The sequence below is a fragment of the Dendrobates tinctorius genome, unplaced genomic scaffold, assembly GCF_039654945.1.
Source record: "Dendrobates tinctorius isolate UK_male_01 unplaced genomic scaffold, ASM3965494v1 ptg000378l, whole genome shotgun sequence".
Lineage (NCBI taxonomy): Eukaryota > Metazoa > Chordata > Amphibia > Anura > Dendrobatidae > Dendrobates > Dendrobates tinctorius.
Window position 1 is genome coordinate 134,215 of NW_027362044.1, and position 22,286 is coordinate 156,500.

A 22,286-nucleotide genomic window follows, 5' to 3' on the forward strand; every position below is an offset into this window, starting at 1 on the left:
GAGGCCCGAAAGGGAGACTGCTGGGGACTATGGGGTGAGGTAGGACGAGGGGAGGACTCCGCCTGGAGGTCCTGCCTGGGCCTCTTGCGACTGCCGCTGGCTGGCTCAGATGGGACGTCCTGAGACGTGCTGGGTCCCGCCGAAGCTCCCAAGGGCAACTTGTCCAGAACGGCTACTAGGGACTGAGACACCTTGATGAGGTCTGCCACTGACTGTGATTGAGAGGAGGCCCAACCCGGCATGGGGGGCTCACTCGCCCCTGGGGCTATGGATGGCTCCTGAGCGGTGTCGGGCTGGACGCAGAGCGGGTACGATCAGACTTAGCGTTGGACATAGTGAAAAGAGAGACAGTGCCGGCCGGTTAGGGGACAGAAGGCAGAGAAGGGTGTCAGTCTGCAGGTGCAGAGCTACTCACGGTCCGGTGTCCCCAAGGGCGACGCTCTCTGATCTGGCTGCAGGATGAGGCCAGGCCAATCCGGCTGAAAAAAAGGCCCAGCGACCGAAATCCGGCAGGGAATGAGGTCCGGCTGGCAGGCTGAGAAGATGGCGACCACCAGGGAAAGGGTGCGCTGCCAGAGGGAGAAGAAGGGCGGAGCTCGCCGCAGAGATCCCCTTAGCACCACCCGCTGTCCAATAGCAGGCTGGTGTGAGGCAAGGGGGCTGGGAAGGCCTAGGACGGGCGGGAGAGAAGCCCGCTTAGAAGAAAGGGGCAGGGGGCGTGGCCGCGACAGGCCCGAGATGAAGCCGGGGTCTAAATTAATAGCGCCGGCCACCTGTCAGCAGGGGGTCGGCGCGGAAGACGCGCCGCAACACCGGGCCGCAACCCTGTGCCGCGTCCCTGCTTCCCACAGCCCGACCCCTGTATACCCCTGCCGGGATGAAGAAAAAACGGGGGGGCGCAGAACAAGGCCCGAAAGAACAGGGGCCTTCATGGATGCGGCGACCGTGGGGAGAAGCGGGCGCGCAGGCCCTACCGTGGTCCCCTGGCGACCGCCTTAGGATGAAAAACGCCGGGGGACCGCTAGACCGCATACTCACCCAGGCCGGGGGCCACAATAAAGGTACCTGAGAATCCCACGCTGTCTGTCGTCTTTATGGAATCCACGCCTCGTCCAACCGTCAGGCTCTGGTAGGCGAGATGGTGGGAGGCGGGGGGCAAGGACTGTCCGTATAGCTGGCACGCACCTGTGCGAGGCTCCTGGTCCTGCCACGGAGACCTATGAGGATACGGGGTGGCAGTACACGCCATACTCATAGTCTCTTTGTGGGAGTACGGATGTGACTGTTCACTCCGTATCCCTCCGAAACCTGTAAAGGAACGACGCACGACGAGGTAGATAGGGGTCTAATAAAAGACCCGTGTCCACCTCCTACTGACACTAAGCTAAACTGAGGAACTTCCTGCCGGTCGGTGGGGTGTACACTGCGGAGGAGGAGCTAACTTTTTTTGTGCATAGTGTCAGCCTCCTAGTGGCAGCAGCATACACCCATGGTCTCTGTGTCCCCCAATAAGGCAAACGAGAAAAGTTAATTTCCTTCAGTGCTTCAATACAAAAAGTGAAACATTCTATAGAGTCATTACACACAGAGTGATCTATTTCACGTGTTTATTTCTGGTAATGTTGATTATGGCTTACAGCCAATGAGAACCCAAAAGTCATCTCAGGAAATTAGAATATAACACCAGCTTGAAAAATGATACTTGGTCGGGCTCCTTTCGCATCAATTACTGCATCAATGTGGCGTGGCAGCGATCAGCCTGTGGCACTGCTGAGGGGTTATGGAAGCCCAGGTTGCTTAGATAGCAGCCTTCAGCTTTTCTGCATTGTTGGGTCTGGTGTCTCTTCTTCCTCTTGATATTACCCCATAGATTCTCTAAGGGGTTAAAGTCAGGCGAGTTTGCTGTCAATAAAGCACAGTGATACTGTTGATTCTACACCAGGTATTGGTACTTTTGGCAGTGTGGACAGGGGCCAAGTCCTGCTGGAGAATGACATTTCCATCTTGTAATGATACTACAGAAATGCTCTACTATCAAAATACCTTTCTAGAACACTAGAACATTCCATGGCTTTTCATTCACACATCCATAAGGACTGTGCAAGGCACGCTGTGGGTTTTAGACCCCCCCTCCTCCGCCCCCCCCCAGCACCTGCAGTTTTCTTTCCCTCTGCCTGCATGTAATACTACACTCCATCCTCACCCCTCCCGCAGGAATGTGATAATTAGCAGAGGCCAGTTTTTTGTGTAAAAACCATGTGCTATGGGTCTAAGTTAGAGTTGATGTAAGCTCTAACTATTAGGGCATATCTTGACCCCAGTTGGTGTTACAAGCAAGAAAATTACATATTTGGGATGTGCTTCGATAGAGCTACCCGCCCTGCAGTTTTCTAGACTCCAGCGTCAGCAGAATCCAAGAAACGCATTCCTACTTAGCCGATTCATGTCAATACTCTCAGTTTGGACTTAAAGGAACGCCAACGTCATGCTGAGTAAGACGATACTCTGTTCGTCGCCATACGAGGTTCCCTTCCCGAATTATGTAATTCAGAAGTTTCTGTAGCAAAGTGTTCACTTGGGCAGAAAGAGGAGGGCTGCCATAACTCAGCCCCTTTAGTGATGTCACTACCAGGGGGTAAAACTAGTAAGAGTCCACTTCCCAGGCATCTTTGGACCTGGAAGCCTGTTACAGAATGGGTCTGTGATGCACTGCGATGTATCACCCCTCCCACCCACATGGTCTGCCTGAGATGACTTAAGCAAATGTAAGTGCTTCTCTACCTTTAATCCCTGTTATTTTGTAATTGTCTGTACATACTTTGTCTCATATTGTAATATCTTTTTATACCTTGTGTACCTTTTTGGAGTAAAATATATAAAATTACTAGTTTCGTTTCTCCTTGCTCTATAACGGATCTGGACGTTCTCTGAAGTGAATCACGCTACTAATTTTTAATTTGGGTTGGCTTCGGACCACTAATGAAGAAATCGGAGCTGGTGGCAGCGATGTGTGTTCTGGGCTAGTTGGGCAAAGCTGGCAGTGACGGGACGGGTTTTAATAAGCTTATTGTCTGGCTGCGGCTAGGAGTAATTACAGTGCCTACAAGTAGTATTCAACCCCCTGCAGATTTAGCAGGTTTGATAAGATGCAAATAAGTTAGAGCCTTCAAACTTCACACAAGAGCAGGATTTATTAACAGATGCATAAATCTTACAAACCAAAAAGTTATGTTGCTCAGTTAAATTTTAATAAATTTTAAACATACAAGTGTGGGTCAATTATTATTCAACCCCTAGGTTTAATATTTTGTGGAATAACCCTTGTTTGCAATTACAGCTAATAATCGTCTTTTATAAGACCTGATCAGGCCGGCACAGGTCTCTGGAGTTATCTTGGCCCACTCCTCCATGCAGATCTTCTCCAAGTTATCTAGGTTCTTTGGGTGTCTCATGTGGACTTTAATCTTGAGCTCCTTCCACAAGTTTTCAATTGGGTTAAGGTCAGGAGACTGACTAGGCCACTCCAACACCTTGATTTTTTGCCTCTTGAACCAGGCCTTGGTTTTCTTGGCTGTGTGCTTTGGGTCGTTGTCTTGTTGAAAGATGAAATGACGACCCATCTTAAGATCCTTGATGGAGGAACGGAGGTTCTTGGCCAAAATCTCCAGGTAGGACATGCTATCCATCTTCCCATGGATGCGGACCAGATGGCCAGGCCCCTTGGCTGAGAAACAGCCCCACAGCATGATGCTGCCACCACCATGCTTGACTGTAGGGATGGTGTTCTTGGGGTCGTATGCAGTGCCATCCAGTCTCCAAACGTCACGTGTGTGGTTGGCACCAAAGATCTCGATCTTGGTCTCATCAGACCAGAGAACCTTGAACCAGTCTGTCTCAGAGTCCTCCAAGTGATCATAAGCAAACTGTAGACGAGCCTTGACATGACGCTTTGAAAGTAAAGGTACCTTACGGGCTCGTCTGGAACGGAGACCATTGCGGTGGAGTACGTTACTTATGGTATTGACTGAAACCAATGTCCCCACTGCCATGAGATCTTCCCGGAGCTCCTTCCTTGTTGTCCTTGGGTTAGCCTTGACTCTTCGGACAAGCCTGGCCTCAGCACGGGAGGAAACTTTCAAAGGCTGTCCAGGCCGTGGAAGGCTAACAGTAGTTCCATAAGCCTTCCACTTCCGGATGATGCTCCCAACAGTGGAGACAGGTAGGCCCAACTCCTTGGAAAGGGTTTTGTACCCCTTGCCAGCCTTGTGACCCTCCACGATCTTGTCTCTGATGGCCTTGGAATGCTCCTTTGTCTTTCCCATGTTGACCATGTATGAGTGCTGTTCACAAGTTTGGGGAGGGTCTTAAATAGTCAGAAAAGGCTGGAAAAAGAGATAATTAATCCAAACATGTGAAGCTCATTGTTCTTTGTGCCTGAAATACTTCTTAATACTTTAGGAGAACCAAACAGAATTCTGGTGGTTTGAGGGGTTGAATAATAAATGACCCTCTGAATAAATTTTTCACAATTTAAAAAAAAATTAAATAAAGAAATAACATTCTCTTTTGCTCCAGTGCATTTCACACTTCCAGGCTGATCTACTAGTAGGCACTGTATATTTCCCTCACTGCAGCTTGCCTAACAGCCAGGACACATCCAGGCGGCCTGTCCGGCGACTACTTATACCAGGTGCAGTTCCCTGACTGACCTTAGAGTAAGGGGGCACCGGAGAGCTGCAAGTTCCAAAGCGGAACTGGAAAGTGAGATATACATAAATCCCTGCAGTTCGTGACATATTGGTGGCAGAGGTGGGATAACTAAAATAAACCCCCCTGCGGTAAATTGATAGACTTGCGTGTGGTTTTCCCTCACAATTGGTGGCAGCGGTGGGATAACTAGGATAAGCCCCCCTGCGTTAGAGACACAGGATATTATATTTTCATCACACATCTCCAAAAAGCTTGTCAGCAGAGGGAAGCATGAAGAGCTCTAAAATGTCCTGGTAGACGGCTGCGCTGACTTTGGTCTTGATAAAACACAGTGGACCTCCACCAGCAGATGACATGGCTCCCCAAACCATCACTGATTGTGGAGACGTCACACTAGACCTCCAGCAGCTTGGATTGTGGCCTCTCCACTCTTCCTCCAGACTCTGGGACCACGATTTCCAAATTAAATGCAAAATTTACTTTCCTTGTGGAGTGTGTCAGTGACTGCCCTCTGGACATCTTGAGGTCAGCAGTCTTCCCCATGATTGTGGAGCTACTGAAACAGACTAAGGGACCTTTATAGACACTTAGGAGCCTTTACAGGGGTTTATTGTTAATTATTCTAATTTACTGAGATAATGACTTTTGGGTTTTCATTGGCTGTAAGCCATAATCATCAACATTACTAGAAATAAACCCGTGAAATATAGCATCACTACAAACAGAGTGATCTATGAGTTTCACTTTTTGATGATATTCTAATTTTGTGAGAAGCTCCTGTATATTCCTTGCATTGTATACACCTCCAGATTCCACCATACGCTCGCTGCGATTTCCCCAATAACCGGCCTAGTAGAAGCAGCAGCCATGGCCTCGTCCAGCATTCATCAGACGATTGTGGAATTGCCCTGGTGATTGGAGGCAGCAGAGTTGTGTTCCCTGACAAACTGGTTGTTACGGTGGGATCTCCCCGGTGTCATCCTTGACAAGGGAGTAAATTTTTCACCTGGAGAAAGATAGGTGCAATCTCCAGAGGAGACAGGGCTTTATAATGAGAACTATTAATCTGTTGAACATCCAAGCTAAAGCCCCCGTTACACACTGCGATATCGCTAGCAATATCGCTGCATGTGATACTTACCTCCGACCCGCTGCTCATCGTTGGTCGCGCGAGAACGTCCTGGACCATTTCTCGTCGGCCACTTCCTGCTGCGCTTCCTGTGGCGCCGAAGAGCGCGGCGTGGACGCGGGCGGGAGGACGCCAGGATCGCTGCGTCTGACAGGTAAGTAGCGACCCCCGACCCCTGCGATGTCGCTGGTGAGATCTGCCTGTGTGGCAGCTCATTAGCGACCACTTAGCGATGCACCAGCGATCCATATCGTTTTCGGGATCGCTGGTGCATCGCTAAGTGTAACGGTACCCTAAGGAGCCGGTCACAGCAGGAACCATTAATGGTTCCAAAAGAAGGCTTAGATGCTTAACAAGAAAATAACAAATCCTTATGTAAATGTGCAAAGATCTTTTCTGGGTGTTTAGTTCAGTGGGTCCCCAATTGGGATGAGGGGAGAAGTTGTGCTCTTGTAGGGCCCCGGATTGTGCCTGGTGGTTGTACATATATCCATCTGTCAACTGTATTTTTCAACCGTATAAAACTATGTAACCTTAATCACTGCACATACGTGAATATATACACACTTGCACGTTGCTCTTATATGCAATCACTTACACACCACAAACACAGTAAAGTCCGGCAAATTCTGTACCCAACTTCATTTACCTGAGGAACATCCCCACAGCATATGCACAAAGGAAGGAATAATCCAGGGCACCAAGCAGCTGCTTATAATTCTTCTTATCTGGGGAAGTGATAAGACTGCACTTCATACAAGGTTGGAGAATTCAGAACTTAGCCAGTTAAAAACACTTCACTTACCAAACGGGGCCCAGCCGCAGCGGGAGGCATTGTGCACCGTGGAGGGTGGCAGTGGCTTCAAGATGACAAACTCCTTATAGCTGTGAGGTTCTACTTCATTGGGCTCTGAGCAGTGTTTATGCAACTCTCCCTGTAGAGAGGAACCAACAGTATCTATTACCCCAGGAAGTAACCCGCCACCGGTCACAGGCCTAAGCCCAGGCCACCTGCCGCCGACCAAAACCCAGGCCCATGCCCATGGCCGCCATCAGGGCATTACTGCCCTTACTGGCGTATGGGGCCCGCATCAGGCCCGGTCTCCTCTGCTCACCGGGCCCCTACCGGCAGGTAAACCAGGCCCTGGCTAGCGGCGCTGTGGGCGGCAGCTAAACGCTATTGACATGCGGGCCCGGCGGCCCGCACATCAATACTTAACAGCTGCCAGCTAATCGGAGGCTGGTAGCTGATGTCAGCCGCAGCGCGCACCTCGCCGGCGTCCGACGTCAGTGTCAGTCGCCGGCTAGAGCGCGCTACAGCGTGGAGGGACTGAGCCGCTGGAGAGCGGCCAGGTAAGGAGAACTTTTTTTTTTTTTTTTTTTGACAGCGGCGATCCGGGGGGCCCAGGGGCAGAATGCTGAACATGGGGGGCAGAATGCTGGAGACGGGGGCAGAATGCTGGAGACGGGGGCAGAATGCTGGAGACAGATCGCACAGGATCATGGGGCAGGATGGATACGATGGAGATCATATGGGGGCAGAATGGATACTCATGAGGGCGGGATGGGAGAATATATGGCTGAAGCCAGGAATGAGACACACGGGGGTCAGGATGGGGGATAATATTACCATAGGGGCTAATTAAGGGATATTATTACTGCAGTGATGTGTTTAATTTTCTGTTACTGTGTAGAGCGACACTGTCGCCTTTTTTTCTTCATGTGGTGTAATGTAGAAGTTGGGAAAAAATAAGTAATGTGTTCTGCAAGCGGAGCTCTAGATAACTTATTTCCTGCAGAGACGAGTCCTGGCTGGAAGACGTGATGGCGATCTGTGCTGGATGAATGAAAAGCAAGGATGAAGGACTTCACCTACAGACGTCACTGGTGAGTTAGTGTGTTACCTATACACTGACACTATACATTGTATACTATATATACAGAGCTCCTATGTATAATGTCATTGATCACTATATTACCTGTACACAGACACTGCATACTAAAAACAGATCTCCTGTGTATAATGCCACTTATGGTGATAGTATTATGTTTTTTTATTAATGATCAGTATTGTAGTATTCAGTCACCATGTGGTGGTAATATGTGGTCTGAGCATGGTGCGGTGGTATTTGTTCCTTGTATGTGGTATTATTCGGTCACCATGGAAGTAATATGTGGTCTGGTCATGGTGTGGTGGTATTTGTTCCTTGTATGTGGTATTATAGGTCACTATGTGGTGGTAATATGTGGCCTGGACATGGTGTAGCGGTATTTGTTCCTTGTATGTGATATTATTGGTCATTTTAAAAATTGAAAAATAAAAATATACCTAAATTGTATTGCATCTTTTGTCCAAGGCAAAAGCTGCCGGCTATATGTGTGATCTGGTGATGGGAACTGTTAATGTGTGATAGGTGAGTTTTTCCAAGAGAGCGGTGGGACTATGGACAGTTTGAGGGGGTGGAGGCGGGGCTGGGTGGAGCCTGGGCGGAGTCTCAAGGGGGCCCCAAAAATTTTGCCACTATGGGGCCCCGAAATTCCTAGTGGCAGCCCTGCCCATGCCACCCGCAGCCGACCAAAACCCAGGCCCAGGCCACCTGCCACCGACCGAAAGCCATGCCCAGGCCACCCGCCCCCTGACCGAAGCCCAGGTCACCCACCCCCTGAACGAAACCCAGGCCACTCGCCGCAAACCGAGACCCAGGCCACCCGCCACCAACCGAGACCCAGGCCACCTGCCGCCGACCAAGACCCAGGCCACCTGCCGCCAACCGAGACCCAGGCCCATGCTACCCGCCGCCAAACAAAACCCAGACCCGTGCCACCCGCCGCCGAACAAAACCCAGGCCCATGCCACTGACCGAAACCCAGGCAACCAGCTGCTAAGCAATCTAGCCAGATATTTTCAAGTACTAGAACGTTTTATTCATCTACCCAGCCTGACTGCTGACCTTCCATTTTGACCCTACCTACCCTTTTCAAACAATTGCCCCTGGCTCATGTACCCCACCAAACAAGATACTTTCTATTATCCTTCTAACCACCTGGATTGTCCAGGTTCCTTATGACTAGAGACCGGCAAGTATTCATCCCTAGTAGACTCCATACTCATCCAGTAGCCCATTCTCCATATTATCACATCTCTCCCCATGTACCTTCACTATGGTAATTGGTTTCCTGGACAGATGGAAGCTGCAGTAGAGCAGATAGGTCAGGATCAACACCAGGGCTCGAAACCTAAGAAGAATATCTGTAATGTTAGAAACTTTTAGATAAAATGATATACCATAAATAATCTGAATGGAATCCTGGGAGAGAGTCTCCACTTCTGGTAAAATCAATACCAAGATCATTCACCATAGTAAAGAACCAATAGACCCCATTATCCACCCAAAATACCTAAACACCTTGAGATGAAGGAGAGATGCCTGGTGGGAAAGCCCTGAACTCACTCCAACCCCAGGCACATAGTTGGGTAGAAGCAAAGTTTACTTTAGAATTATGAGAGCAAAGGTGAAGATGGTGAAAACATGACGAGTGAGATATCAGATTCATAGACTGCACTGACATCTATGAGCCACAACGCCGAACCTATGCCCCTCACAGACCACGGAATCCCTTCACCCCTCATAGATGGCTGAACTCCCTGACGAGTTTGTGGAACCCACACAAATCTGCGCCCCTCACAGATCATGGAATCCCTTCCCCCACCAGTTTGTGGAACCACTTATTGAGGGCAGAAGCCCCTAACCTGCGCCCCTCACAGATCAAGGAACCCCATCCCCCACCAGTTTGTGGAACCCCCCTTTATAGATGGCAGAAGCCCCTAACCTGCGCCCCTCACAGATCATGGAACCCCATCCCCCACCAGTTTGTGGAACCCCACATATAGATGGCAGAAGCCCCTAATCTGCGTCCCTCACAGATCATGGAATCCCTTCCCCCACCAGTTTGTGGAACCCCTTATAGATGGCAGAAGCCCCTAATCTGCGCCCCTCACAGACAAGAGCCCTGTTGTTCTACTTATCATGCACACAGCGGCCTCATAACTACTGCACACGACACAACATTAGATGTTGGTGATTTCCAACAGGAGGCGAAGAATCTGGGAAAACTCACCACTGGTCCTTAGAAAACGAGAGGAAGAAGCGAATTCCGGGGGGCAAAGCCGCCATTTACAGTGCAATGAGTAGAGAAGGAGAGCGCCGCCAGCTGTAAGACAGAAGACAATAATAATCATTAATAATATATATACTAGTACCCAAAACCTAAATCAACAAATAGCCAATAATTAGAAGTGGCACTGTGCAGTGTATATATACAGGAGGAGCGGTGCTGTGTAGTGTATATATACAGGAGGAGTGGTACTGTGCAGTGTATGTATACAGGAGGAGCGGTACTGTGCAGGGCATATATACAGGAGGGGTGGTACTGTGCAGTATATATATACAGGAGGAGTGGTACTGTGCAGTGTATGTATACAGGAGGAGCGGTACTGTGCAGGGCATATATACAGGAGGGGTGGTACTGTGCAGTATATATATACAGGAGGAGTGGTACTGTGCAGTGTATATATACAGGAGGAGCGGTGCTGTGTAGTGTATATATACAGGAGGGGTGGTACTGTGCAGTGTATGTATACAGGAGGAGTGGTGCTGTGCAGGGCATATATACAGGAGGGGTGGTACTGTGCAGGGCATATACACAGGAGGAGCGGTACTGTGCAGGGCATATACACAGGAGGGGTGGTACTGTGCAGTATATATATACAGGAGTGGTACTGTGCAGTGTATATATACAGGAGTGGTACTGTGCAGGGCATGTATACAGTAGGAGTGTTACTGTGCAGGGCATATATACAGGAGGAGTGGTACTGTGCAGGGCATATATACAGGAGGAGTGGTACTGTGCAGTGTGTATATATACAGGAGGAGTGGTACTGTGCAGTGTATATATAGAGGAGTGGTACTGTGCAGTGTATATATACAGGAGTGGTACTGTTCAGTGTATATATACAGGAGGAGTGGTACTGTGCAGTGTATATATACAGGAGGAGTGGTACTGTGCAGTGTATATATACAGGAGGAGTGGTACTGTGCAGTGTATATATATACAGGAGGGGTGGTACTGTGCAGTGTATATATACAGGAGGAGTGGTACTGTGCCGTGTATATACAGGAGGAGTGGTACAGTGCAGTGTATATATACAGGAGGAGTGGTACTGTGCAGGGCATATATACAGGAGGAGTGTTACTGTGCAGGGCATATATACAGGAGGAGTGGTACTGTGCAGTGTATATATACAGGAGAAGTGGTACTGTGCAGTATATATACAGGATGAGTGGTACTGTGCAGTATATATATAGAGGAGTGGTACTGTACAGTGTATATATACAGGAGGGGTGGTACTGTGCAGTGTATATATACAGGAGGGGTGGTACTGTGCAGTGTATATATACAGGAGGAGTGGTACAGTGCAGTGTATATATAGAGGAGGAGCGGTACTGTGCAGTGTATATACACAGGTGGAGCGGTACTGTGCAGTGTATATATACAGGAGGAGTGGGACTGTGCAGTATATATATAGAGGAGTGGTACTGTGCAGTGTATATATACAGGAGGAGTGGTACTGTGCAGTGTATATATACAGGAGGAGTGGTACTGTGCAGTGTATATATACAGGAGTGGTACTGTGCAGTGTATATATACAGGAGGAGCGGTGCTGTGCAGTGTATATATACAGGAGGAGTGGTACTGTGCAGTGTATATATACAGGAGTGGTGCTGTGCGGTGTATATATACAGGAGGAGTGGTACTGTGCAGTGTATATATACAGGAGGAGCGGTACTGTGCAGTGTATATATACAGGAGGAGTGGTACTGTGCAGTATATATACAGGAGGAGTGGTACTGTGCAGTATATATACAGGAGGAGTGGTACTGTGCCGTGTATATACAGGAGGAGTGGTACAGTGCAGGGCATATATACAGGAGGAGTGGTACTGTGCAGTGTATATATACAGGAGGAGTGGTGCTGTGCAGTATATATACAGGAGGAGTGGTACTGTGCAGTGTATATATATACAGGAGGAGTGGTACTGTGCAGTATATATATACAGGAGGAGTGGTACTGTGCAGGGCATATATACAGGAGGAGTGTTACTGTGCAGTGTATATATACAGGAGGGGTGGTGCTGTGCAGTATATATACAGGAGGAGTGGTACTGTGCAGTGTATATATACAGGAGTGGTACTGTGCAGTGTATATATATACAGGAGGAGTGGTACTGTGCAGTATATATATACAGGAGGAGTGGTACTGTGCAGGGCATATATACAGGAGGAGTGTTACTGTGCAGTGTATATATACAGGAGGGGTGGTACTGTGCAGTATATATATACAGGAGGAGTGGTACTGTGCAGTATATATATACAGGAGGAGTGGTACTGTGCAGTGTATGTATACAGGAGGAGTGGTGCTGTGCAGTATATATACAGGATGAGTGGTACTGTGCAGTATATATATATACAGGATGAGTGGTGCTGTGCAGTGTATATATACAGGATGAGTGGTACTGTGCAGTGTATATATATACAGGATGAGTGGTACTGTGCAGTGTATATATATACAGGAGGAGTGGTACTGTGCAGTATATATATACAGGAGGAGTGGTACTGTGCAGTGTATATATACAGGAGGAGTGGTACTGTGCAGTGTATATATACAGGAGTGGTACTGTGCAGTGTATATATATATATACAGGATGAGCGGTACTGTGCAGTGTATATATACAGGATGAGTGGTACTGTGCAGTGTATATATACAGGAGGAGTGGTACTGTGCAGTGTATATATACAGGAGGAGTGGTACTGTGCAGTGTATATATACACAGGATGAGTGGTACTGTGCAGTATATATACAGGAGTGGTACTGTGCAGTGTATATATACAGGAGGAGTGGTACTGTGCAGTGTATATATAGAGGAGGAGTGGTACTGTGCAGTGTATATATACAGGAGGAGCGGTATTGTGCAGTGTATATATACAGGAGGAGTGGTACTGTGCAGTGTATATATATACAGGAGGAGTGGTACTGTGCAGTGTATATATACAGGAGGAGTGGTACTGTGCAGTGTATATATACAGGAGGAGTGGTACTGTGCAGTGTATATATACACAGGATGAGTGGTACTGTGCAGTATATATACAGGAGTGGTACTGTGCAGTGTATATATAGAGGAGGAGTGTTACTGTGCAGTGTATATATACAGGAGGGGTGGTACTGTGCAGTATATATATACAGGAGGAGTGGTACTGTGCAGTATATATATACAGGAGGAGTGGTACTGTGCAGTGTATGTATACAGGAGGAGTGGTGCTGTGCAGTATATATACAGGATGAGTGGTACTGTGCAGTATATATATATACAGGATGAGTGGTGCTGTGCAGTGTATATATACAGGATGAGTGGTACTGTGCAGTGTATATATATACAGGATGAGTGGTACTGTGCAGTGTATATATATACAGGAGGAGTGGTACTGTGCAGTATATATATACAGGAGGAGTGGTACTGTGCAGTGTATATATACAGGAGGAGTGGTACTGTGCAGTGTATATATACAGGAGGAGTGGTACTGTGCAGTGTATATATACAGGAGTGGTACTGTGCAGTGTATATATATACAGGATGAGCGGTACTGTGCAGTGTATATATACAGGATGAGTGGTACTGTGCAGTGTATATATACAGGAGGAGTGGTACTGTGCAGTGTATATATACAGGAGGAGTGGTACTGTGCAGTGTATATATACACAGGATGAGTGGTACTGTGCAGTATATATACAGGAGTGGTACTGTGCAGTGTATATATACAGGAGGAGTGGTACTGTGCAGTGTATATATAGAGGAGGAGTGGTACTGTGCAGTGTATATATACAGGAGGAGCGGTATTGTGCAGTGTATATATACAGGAGGAGTGGTACTGTGCAGTGTATATATATACAGGAGGAGTGGTACTGTGCAGTGTATATATACAGGAGGAGTGGTACTGTGCAGTGTATATATACAGGAGGAGTGGTACTGTGCAGTGTATATATACAGGAGGAGTGGTACTGTGCAGTGTATATATACAGGAGGAGTGGTACTGTGCAGTGTATATATACACAGGATGAGTGGTACTGTGCAGTATATATATACAGGAGTGGTACTGTGCAGTGTATATATAGAGGAGGAGTGGTACTGTGCAGTGTATATATAGAGGAGGAGTGGTACTGTGCAGTGTATATATACAGGAGGAGTGGTACTGTGCAGTGTATATATATACAGGAGGAGTGGTACTGTGCACAGTGTATATATACAGGAGGAGTGGTACTGTGCAGTGTATATATACAGGAGGAGTGGTACTGTGCAGTGTATATATACAGGAGGAGTGGTACTGTGCAGTGTATATATACAGGAGGAGCGGTATTGTGCAGTGTATATATACAGGAGGAGTGGTACTGTGCAGTGTATATATATACAGGAGGAGTGGTACTGTGCAGTGTATATATACAGGAGGAGTGGTACTGTGCAGTGTATATATACAGGAGGAGTGGTACTGTGCAGTGTATATATACTGGAGGAGTGGTACTGTGCAGTGTATATATACAGGAGTGGTACTGTGCAGTGTATATATATACAGGAGGAGTGGTACTGTGCAGTATATATATACAGGAGGAGTGGTACTGTGCAGGGCATATATACAGGAGGAGTGTTACTGTGCAGTGTATATATACAGGAGGGGTGGTACTGTGCAGTATATATATACAGGAGGAGTGGTACTGTGCAGTATATATATACAGGAGGAGTGGTACTGTGCAGTGTATGTATACAGGAGGAGTGGTGCTGTGCAGTATATATACAGGATGAGTGGTACTGTGCAGTATATATATATACAGGATGAGTGGTGCTGTGCAGTGTATATATACAGGATGAGTGGTACTGTGCAGTGTATATATATACAGGATGAGTGGTACTGTGCAGTGTATATATATACAGGAGGAGTGGTACTGTGCAGTATATATATACAGGAGGAGTGGTACTGTGCAGTGTATATATACAGGAGGAGTGGTACTGTGCAGTGTATATATACAGGAGTGGTACTGTGCAGTGTATATATATATATACAGGATGAGCGGTACTGTGCAGTGTATATATACAGGATGAGTGGTACTGTGCAGTGTATATATACAGGAGGAGTGGTACTGTGCAGTGTATATATACAGGAGGAGTGGTACTGTGCAGTGTATATATACACAGGATGAGTGGTACTGTGCAGTATATATACAGGAGTGGTACTGTGCAGTGTATATATACAGGAGGAGTGGTACTGTGCAGTGTATATATAGAGGAGGAGTGGTACTGTGCAGTGTATATATACAGGAGGAGCGGTATTGTGCAGTGTATATATACAGGAGGAGTGGTACTGTGCAGTGTATATATATATACAGGAGGAGTGGTACTGTGCAGTGTATATATACAGGAGGAGTGGTACTGTGCAGTGTATATATACAGGAGGAGTGGTACTGTGCAGTGTATATATACACAGGATGAGTGGTACTGTGCAGTATATATACAGGAGTGGTACTGTGCAGTGTATATATAGAGGAGGAGTGTTACTGTGCAGTGTATATATACAGGAGGGGTGGTACTGTGCAGTATATATATACAGGAGGAGTGGTACTGTGCAGTATATATATACAGGAGGAGTGGTACTGTGCAGTGTATGTATACAGGAGGAGTGGTGCTGTGCAGTATATATACAGGATGAGTGGTACTGTGCAGTATATATATATACAGGATGAGTGGTGCTGTGCAGTGTATATATACAGGATGAGTGGTACTGTGCAGTGTATATATATACAGGATGAGTGGTACTGTGCAGTGTATATATATACAGGAGGAGTGGTACTGTGCAGTATATATATACAGGAGGAGTGGTACTGTGCAGTGTATATATACAGGAGGAGTGGTACTGTGCAGTGTATATATACAGGAGGAGTGGTACTGTGCAGTGTATATATACAGGAGTGGTACTGTGCAGTGTATATATATACAGGATGAGCGGTACTGTGCAGTGTATATATACAGGATGAGTGGTACTGTGCAGTGTATATATACAGGAGGAGTGGTACTGTGCAGTGTATATATACAGGAGGAGTGGTACTGTGCAGTGTATATATACACAGGATGAGTGGTACTGTGCAGTATATATACAGGAGTGGTACTGTGCAGTGTATATATACAGGAGGAGTGGTACTGTGCAGTGTATATATAGAGGAGGAGTGGTACTGTGCAGTGTATATATACAGGAGGAGCGGTATTGTGCAGTGTATATATACAGGAGGAGTGGTACTGTGCAGTGTATATATATACAGGAGGAGTGGTACTGTGCAGTGTATATATACAGGAGGAGTGGTACTGTGCAGTGTATATATACAGGAGGAGTGGTACTGTGCAGTGTATATATACAGGAGGAGTGGTACTGTGCAGTGTATATATACAGGAGGAGTGGTACTGTGCAGTGTATATATACACAGGATGAGTGGTACTGTGCAGTATATATATACAGGAGTGGTACTGTGCAGTGTATATATAGAGGAGGAGTGGTACTGTGCAGTGTATATATAGAGGAGGAGTGGTACTGTGCAGTGTATATATACAGGAGGAGTGGTACTGTGCAGTGTATATATATACAGGAGGAGTGGTACTGTGCACAGTGTATATATACAGGAGGAGTGGTACTGTGCAGTGTATATATACAGGAGGAGTGGTACTGTGCAGTGTATATATACAGGAGGAGTGGTACTGTGCAGTGTATATATACAGGAGGAGCGGTATTGTGCAGTGTATATATACAGGAGGAGTGGTACTGTGCAGTGTATATATATACAGGAGGAGTGGTACTGTGCAGTGTATATATACAGGAGGAGTGGTACTGTGCAGTGTATATATACAGGAGGAGTGGTACTGTGCAGTGTATATACACTCACTGGCCACTTTATTAGGTACACCTGTCCAACTGTGTGTTAAGACTTAATTTCTAATCAGCCAATCACATGGCGGCAACTCAGTGCATTTAGGCATGTAGACATGGTCAAGACAATCTCCTGCAGTTCAAACCGAGCATCAGTATGGGGAAGAAAGGTGATTTGAGTGCCTTTGAACGTGGCATGATTGTTGGTGCCAGAAGGGCTGGTCTGAGTATTTCAGAAACTGCTGATCTACTGGGATTTTCACGCACAACCATCTCTAGGGTTTACAGAGAATGGTCCGAAAAAGAAAAAAAATCCAGTGAGCGGCAGTTCTGTGGCCGGAAATGCCATGTTGATGCCAGAGGTCAGAGGAGAATGGGCAGACTGGTTCGAGCTGATAGAAAGGCAACAGTGACTCAAATTGCCACCCGTTACAACCAAGGTAGGCAGAAGAGCATCTCTGAACGCACAGTGCGTCGAACTTTGAGGCAGATGGGCTACAGCAGCAGAAGACCACACTGGGTACCACTCCTCTCAGCTAAGAACAGGAAACTGAGGCTACAATTTGCACAAGCTCATCGAAATTGGACAGTAGAAGATTGGAAAAACGTTGCCTGGTCTGAGGAGTCTCGATTTCTGCTGCGACATTCGGATGGTAGGGTCAGAATTTGGCGTAAACAACATGAAAGCATGGATCCATCCTGCCTTGTATCAACGGTTCAGGCTGGTGGTGGTGGTGTCATGGTGTGGGGAATTTTTTCTGGGCACTCTTTGGGCCCCTTGGTACCAATTGAGCATCGTTGCAACGCCACAGCCTACCTGAGTATTGTTGCTGACCATGTCCATCCCTTTATGACCACAATGTACCCAACATCTGATGGCTACTTTCAGCAGGATAATGCGCCATGTCATAAAGCTCGAATCATCCCAGATTGGTTTCTTGAACATGACAATGAGTTTACTGTACTCAAATGGCCTCCTCAGTCACCAGATCTCAATCCAATAGAGCATCTTTGGGATGTGGTGGAACGGGAGATTCGCATCAGGGATGTGCAGCCGACAAATCTGCGCCAACTGTGTGATGCCATCATGTCAATATGGTCCAAAATCTCTGAGGAATGCTTCCAGCACCTTGTTGAATCTCTGCCACGAAGAATTGAGGCAGTTCTGAAGGCAAAAGGGGGTCCAACCCCTTACTAGCATGGTGTACCTAATAAAGTGGCCAGTGAGTGTATATACAGGAGGAGTGGTACTGTGCAGTGTATATATACAGGAGGGGTGGTACTGTGCAGTGTATATATATACAGGATGAGTGGTACTGTGCAGTGTATATATATACACAGGATGAGTGGTACTGTGCAGTGTATATATATACAGGAGGAGCGGTACTGTGCAGTGTATATATACAGGAGGAGCGGTACTGTGCAGGGCATATATACACAGGAGGAGTGGTACTGTGCAGTGTATATATACAGGAGGAGTGGTACTGTGCAGTGTATATATACAGGAGGAGTGGTACTGTGCAGTGTATATATACAGGAGGAGTGGTACTGTGCAGTGTATATATACAGGAGGAGTGGTACTGTGCAGTGTATATGTACAGGAGGAGTGGTACTGTGCAGTGTATATGTACAGGAGGAGTGGTACTGTGCAGTGTATATGTACAGGAGGAGTGGTACTGTGCAGTATATATACAGGAGGAGTGGTACTGTGCAGTGTATATATACAGGAGGAGTGGTACTGTGCAGTGTATATATACAGGAGGAGTGGTACTGTGCAGTGTATATGTACAGGAGGAGTGGTACTGTGCAGTGTATATACACAGGAGGAGTGGTACTGTGCAGTGTATATGTACAGGAGGAGTGGTACTGTGCAGTGTATATATACAGGAGGAGTGGTACTGTGCAGTGTATATATACAGGAGGAGTGGTACTGTGCAGTGTATATATACAGGAGGAGTGGTACTGTGCAGTGTATATGTACAGGAGGAGTGGTACTGTGCAGTATATATACAGGATGAGTGGTACTGTGCAGTGTATATATACAGGAGGAGCGGTACTGTGCAGTGACTATATACAGGAGGAGTGGTGCTGTGCAGTGTATATATACAGGAGGAGGAGTACTGTGCAGTGTATATATACAGGAGGAGTGGTACTGTGCAGTGTATATATACAGGAGTGGTACCTTGCCGTGTATATATATACACACAGGATGATTGGTACTGTGCAGTGTATATATACAGGAGGAGTGGTGCTGTGCAGTGTATATATACAGGAGGAGCGGTACTGTGCAGTGTATATATACAGGAGTGGTATTGTGCAGTGTATATATACAGGAGGAGTGGTATTGTGCAGTGTATATATACAGGAGGAGTGGTATTGTGCAGTGTATATATACAGGAGTGGTACTATGCAGTGTATATATACAGGAGGAGTGGTACCGTGCCGTGTATATATATACACACAGGATGAGTGGTACTGTGCAGTGTATATATACAGGAGGAGTGGTTCTGTGCAGTGTATATATACAGGAGGAGTGGTACTGTGCAGTGTATATATACAGGAGGAGTGGTACTGTGCAGTGTATATATACAGGAGGAGTGGTACTGTGCAGTGTATATATACAGGAGGAGTGGTACTATGCAGTGTATATATACAGGAGGAGTGGTACTGTGCAGTATATATATATACAGGAGGAGTGGTACCGTGCCGTGTATATATATACACACAGGATGAGTGGTACTGTGCAGTGTATATATACAGGAGGAGTGGTTCTGTGCAGTGTATATATACAGGAGGAGTGGTACTGTGCAGTGTATATATACAGGAGGAGTGGTACTGTGCAGTATATATACAGGAGGAGTGGTACCGTGCCGTGTATATATATACACACAGGATGAGTGGTACAGTGCAGTGTATATATACAGGAGGAGTGGTACTGTGCAGGGCATATATACAGGAGGAGTGGTACTGTGCAGGGCATATATACAGGAGGAGTGGTACTGTGCAGGGCATATATACAGGAGGAGTGGTACTGTGCAGGGCATATATACAGGAGAAGTGGTACTGTGCAGGGCATATATACAGGAGAAGTGGTACTGTGCAGGGCATATATACAGGAGAAGTGGTACTGTGCAGTGTATATAGAGGAGGAGTGGTACTGTGCAGTGTATATATACAGGAGGGGTGGTACTGTGCAGTGTATATATACAGGAGGAGTGGTACAGTGCAGTGTATATATACAGGAGGAGTGGTACAGTGCAGTGTATATATATACAGGAGGAGTGGTACTGTGCAGTGTATATATACAGGAGGAGTGGTACTGTGCAGTGTATATATACAGGAGGGGTGGTACTGTGCAGTGTATATATACAGGAGGGGTGGTACTGTGCAGTGTATATATACAGGAGGGGTGGTACTGTGCAGTGTATATATACAGGAGGAGTGGTACTGTGCAGTGTATATATACAGGAGGAGTGGTACTGTGCAGTGTATATATACAGGAGGAGTGGTACTGTGCAGTGTATATATACAGGAGGGGTGGTACTGTGCAGTGTATATATACAGGAGGAGTGGTACTGTGCAGTGTATATATATACAGGAGGAGTGGTACTGTGCAGTGTATATATACAGGAGGAGTGGTACTGTGCAGTGTATATATACAGGAGGAGTGGTACTGTGCAGTGTATATATACAGGAGGAGTGGTACTGTGCAGTGTATATACACAGGAGGAGTGGTACTGTGCAGTGTATATATACAGGAGGAGTGGTACTGTGCAGTGTATATATACAGGAGGAGTGGTACTGTGCAGTGTATATATATACATATATACAGTGGGGCAAAAAAGTATTTAGTCAGTCAGCAATAGTGCAAGTTCCACCACTTAAAAAGATGAGAGGCGTCTGTAATTTACATCATAGGTAGACCTCAACTATGGGAGACAAACTGAGAAAAAAAAATCCAGAAAATCACATTGTCTGTTTTTTTTTTTCATTTTATTTGCATATTATGGTGGAAAATAAGTATTTGGTCAGAAACAAAATTTCATCTCAATACTTTGTGATATATCCTTTGTTGGCAATGACAGAGGTCAAACGTTTTCTGTAAGTCTTCACAAGGTTGCCACACACTGTTGTTGGTATGTTGGCCCATTCCTCCATGCAGATCTCCTCTAGAGCAGTGATGTTTTTGGCTTTTCGCTTGGCAACACGGACTTTCAACTCCCTCCAAAGGTTTTCTATAGGGTTGAGATCTGGAGACTGGCTAGGCCACTCCAGGACCTTGAAATGCTTCTTACGAAGCCACTCCTTCGTTGCCCTGGCGGTGTGCTTTGGATCATTGTCATGTTGAAAGACCCAGCCATGTTTCATCTTCAATGCCCTTGCTGATGGAAGGAGGTTTGCACTCAAAATCTCACGATACATGGCCCCATTCATTCTTTCATGTACCCGGATCAGTCGTCCTGGCCCCTTTGCAGAGAAACAGCCCCAAAGCATGATGTTTCCACCACCATGCTTCAGTAGGTATGGTGTTTGATGGATGCAACTCAGTATTCTTTTTCCTCCAAACACGACAAGTTGTGTTTCTACCAAACAGTTCCAGTTTGGTTTCATCAGACCATAGGACATTCTCCCAAAACTCCTCTGGATCATCCAAATGCTCTCTAGCAAACTTCAGACGGACCCGGACATGTACAGGCTTAAGCAGTGGGACACGTCTGGCACTGCAGGATCTGAGTCCATGGTGGCGTAGTGTGTTACTTATGGTAGGCCTTGTTACATTGGTCCCAGCTCTCTGCAGTTCATTCACTAGGTCCCCCCGCGTGGTTCTGGGATTTTTGCTCACTGTTCTTGTGATCATTCTGACCCCACGGGGTGGGATTTTGCGTGGAGCACCAGATCGAGGGAGATTATCAGTGGTCTTGTATGTCTTCCATTTTCTAATTATTGCTCCCACAGTTGATTTCTTCACTCCAAGCTGGTTGGCTATTGCAGATTCAGTCTTCCCAGCCTGGTGCAGGGCTACAATTTTGTTTCTGGTGTCCTTTGACAGCTCTTTGGTCTTCACCATAGTGGAGTTTGGAGTCAGACTGTTTGAGGGTGTGCACAGGTGTCTTTTTATACTGATAACAAGTTTAAACAGGTGCCATTACTACAGGTAATGAGTGGAGGAAAGAGGAGACTCTTAAAGAAGAAGTTACAGGTCTGTGAGAGCCAGAAATCTTGATTGCTTGTTTCTGACCAAATACTTATTTTCCACCATAATATGCAAATAAAATGAAAAAAAAACAGACAATGTGATTTTCTGGATTTTTTTTTCTCAGTTTGTCTCCCATAGTTGAGGTCTACCTATGATGTAAATTACAGACGCCGCTCATCTTTTTAATTGGTGGAACTTGCACTATTGCTGACTGACTAAATACTTTTTTTCC

At 46.5% G+C, this 22,286-nt stretch overlaps 1 protein-coding gene across 1 annotated transcript in view; it reads right to left on the reverse strand.

Annotated features, from left to right (window-relative positions):
* LOC141075900 (glucose-6-phosphate exchanger SLC37A1-like) overlaps positions 1–22,286 on the reverse strand; it is a 56,927-nt gene that overhangs the window by 14,886 nt on the left and 19,755 nt on the right. The window contains exons 2-5 of the mRNA XM_073563109.1: positions 9,959–10,051; positions 8,995–9,076; positions 6,645–6,774; positions 6,489–6,567 (exon numbers count right to left, since the gene is read on the reverse strand). Coding sequence (XP_073419210.1) covers positions 6,489–6,567; positions 6,645–6,774; positions 8,995–9,076; positions 9,959–10,014 — 347 coding nt within the window. The 5' untranslated portion in view covers positions 10,015–10,051. The remainder of the gene's footprint in view (positions 1–6,488; positions 6,568–6,644; positions 6,775–8,994; positions 9,077–9,958; positions 10,052–22,286) is intronic.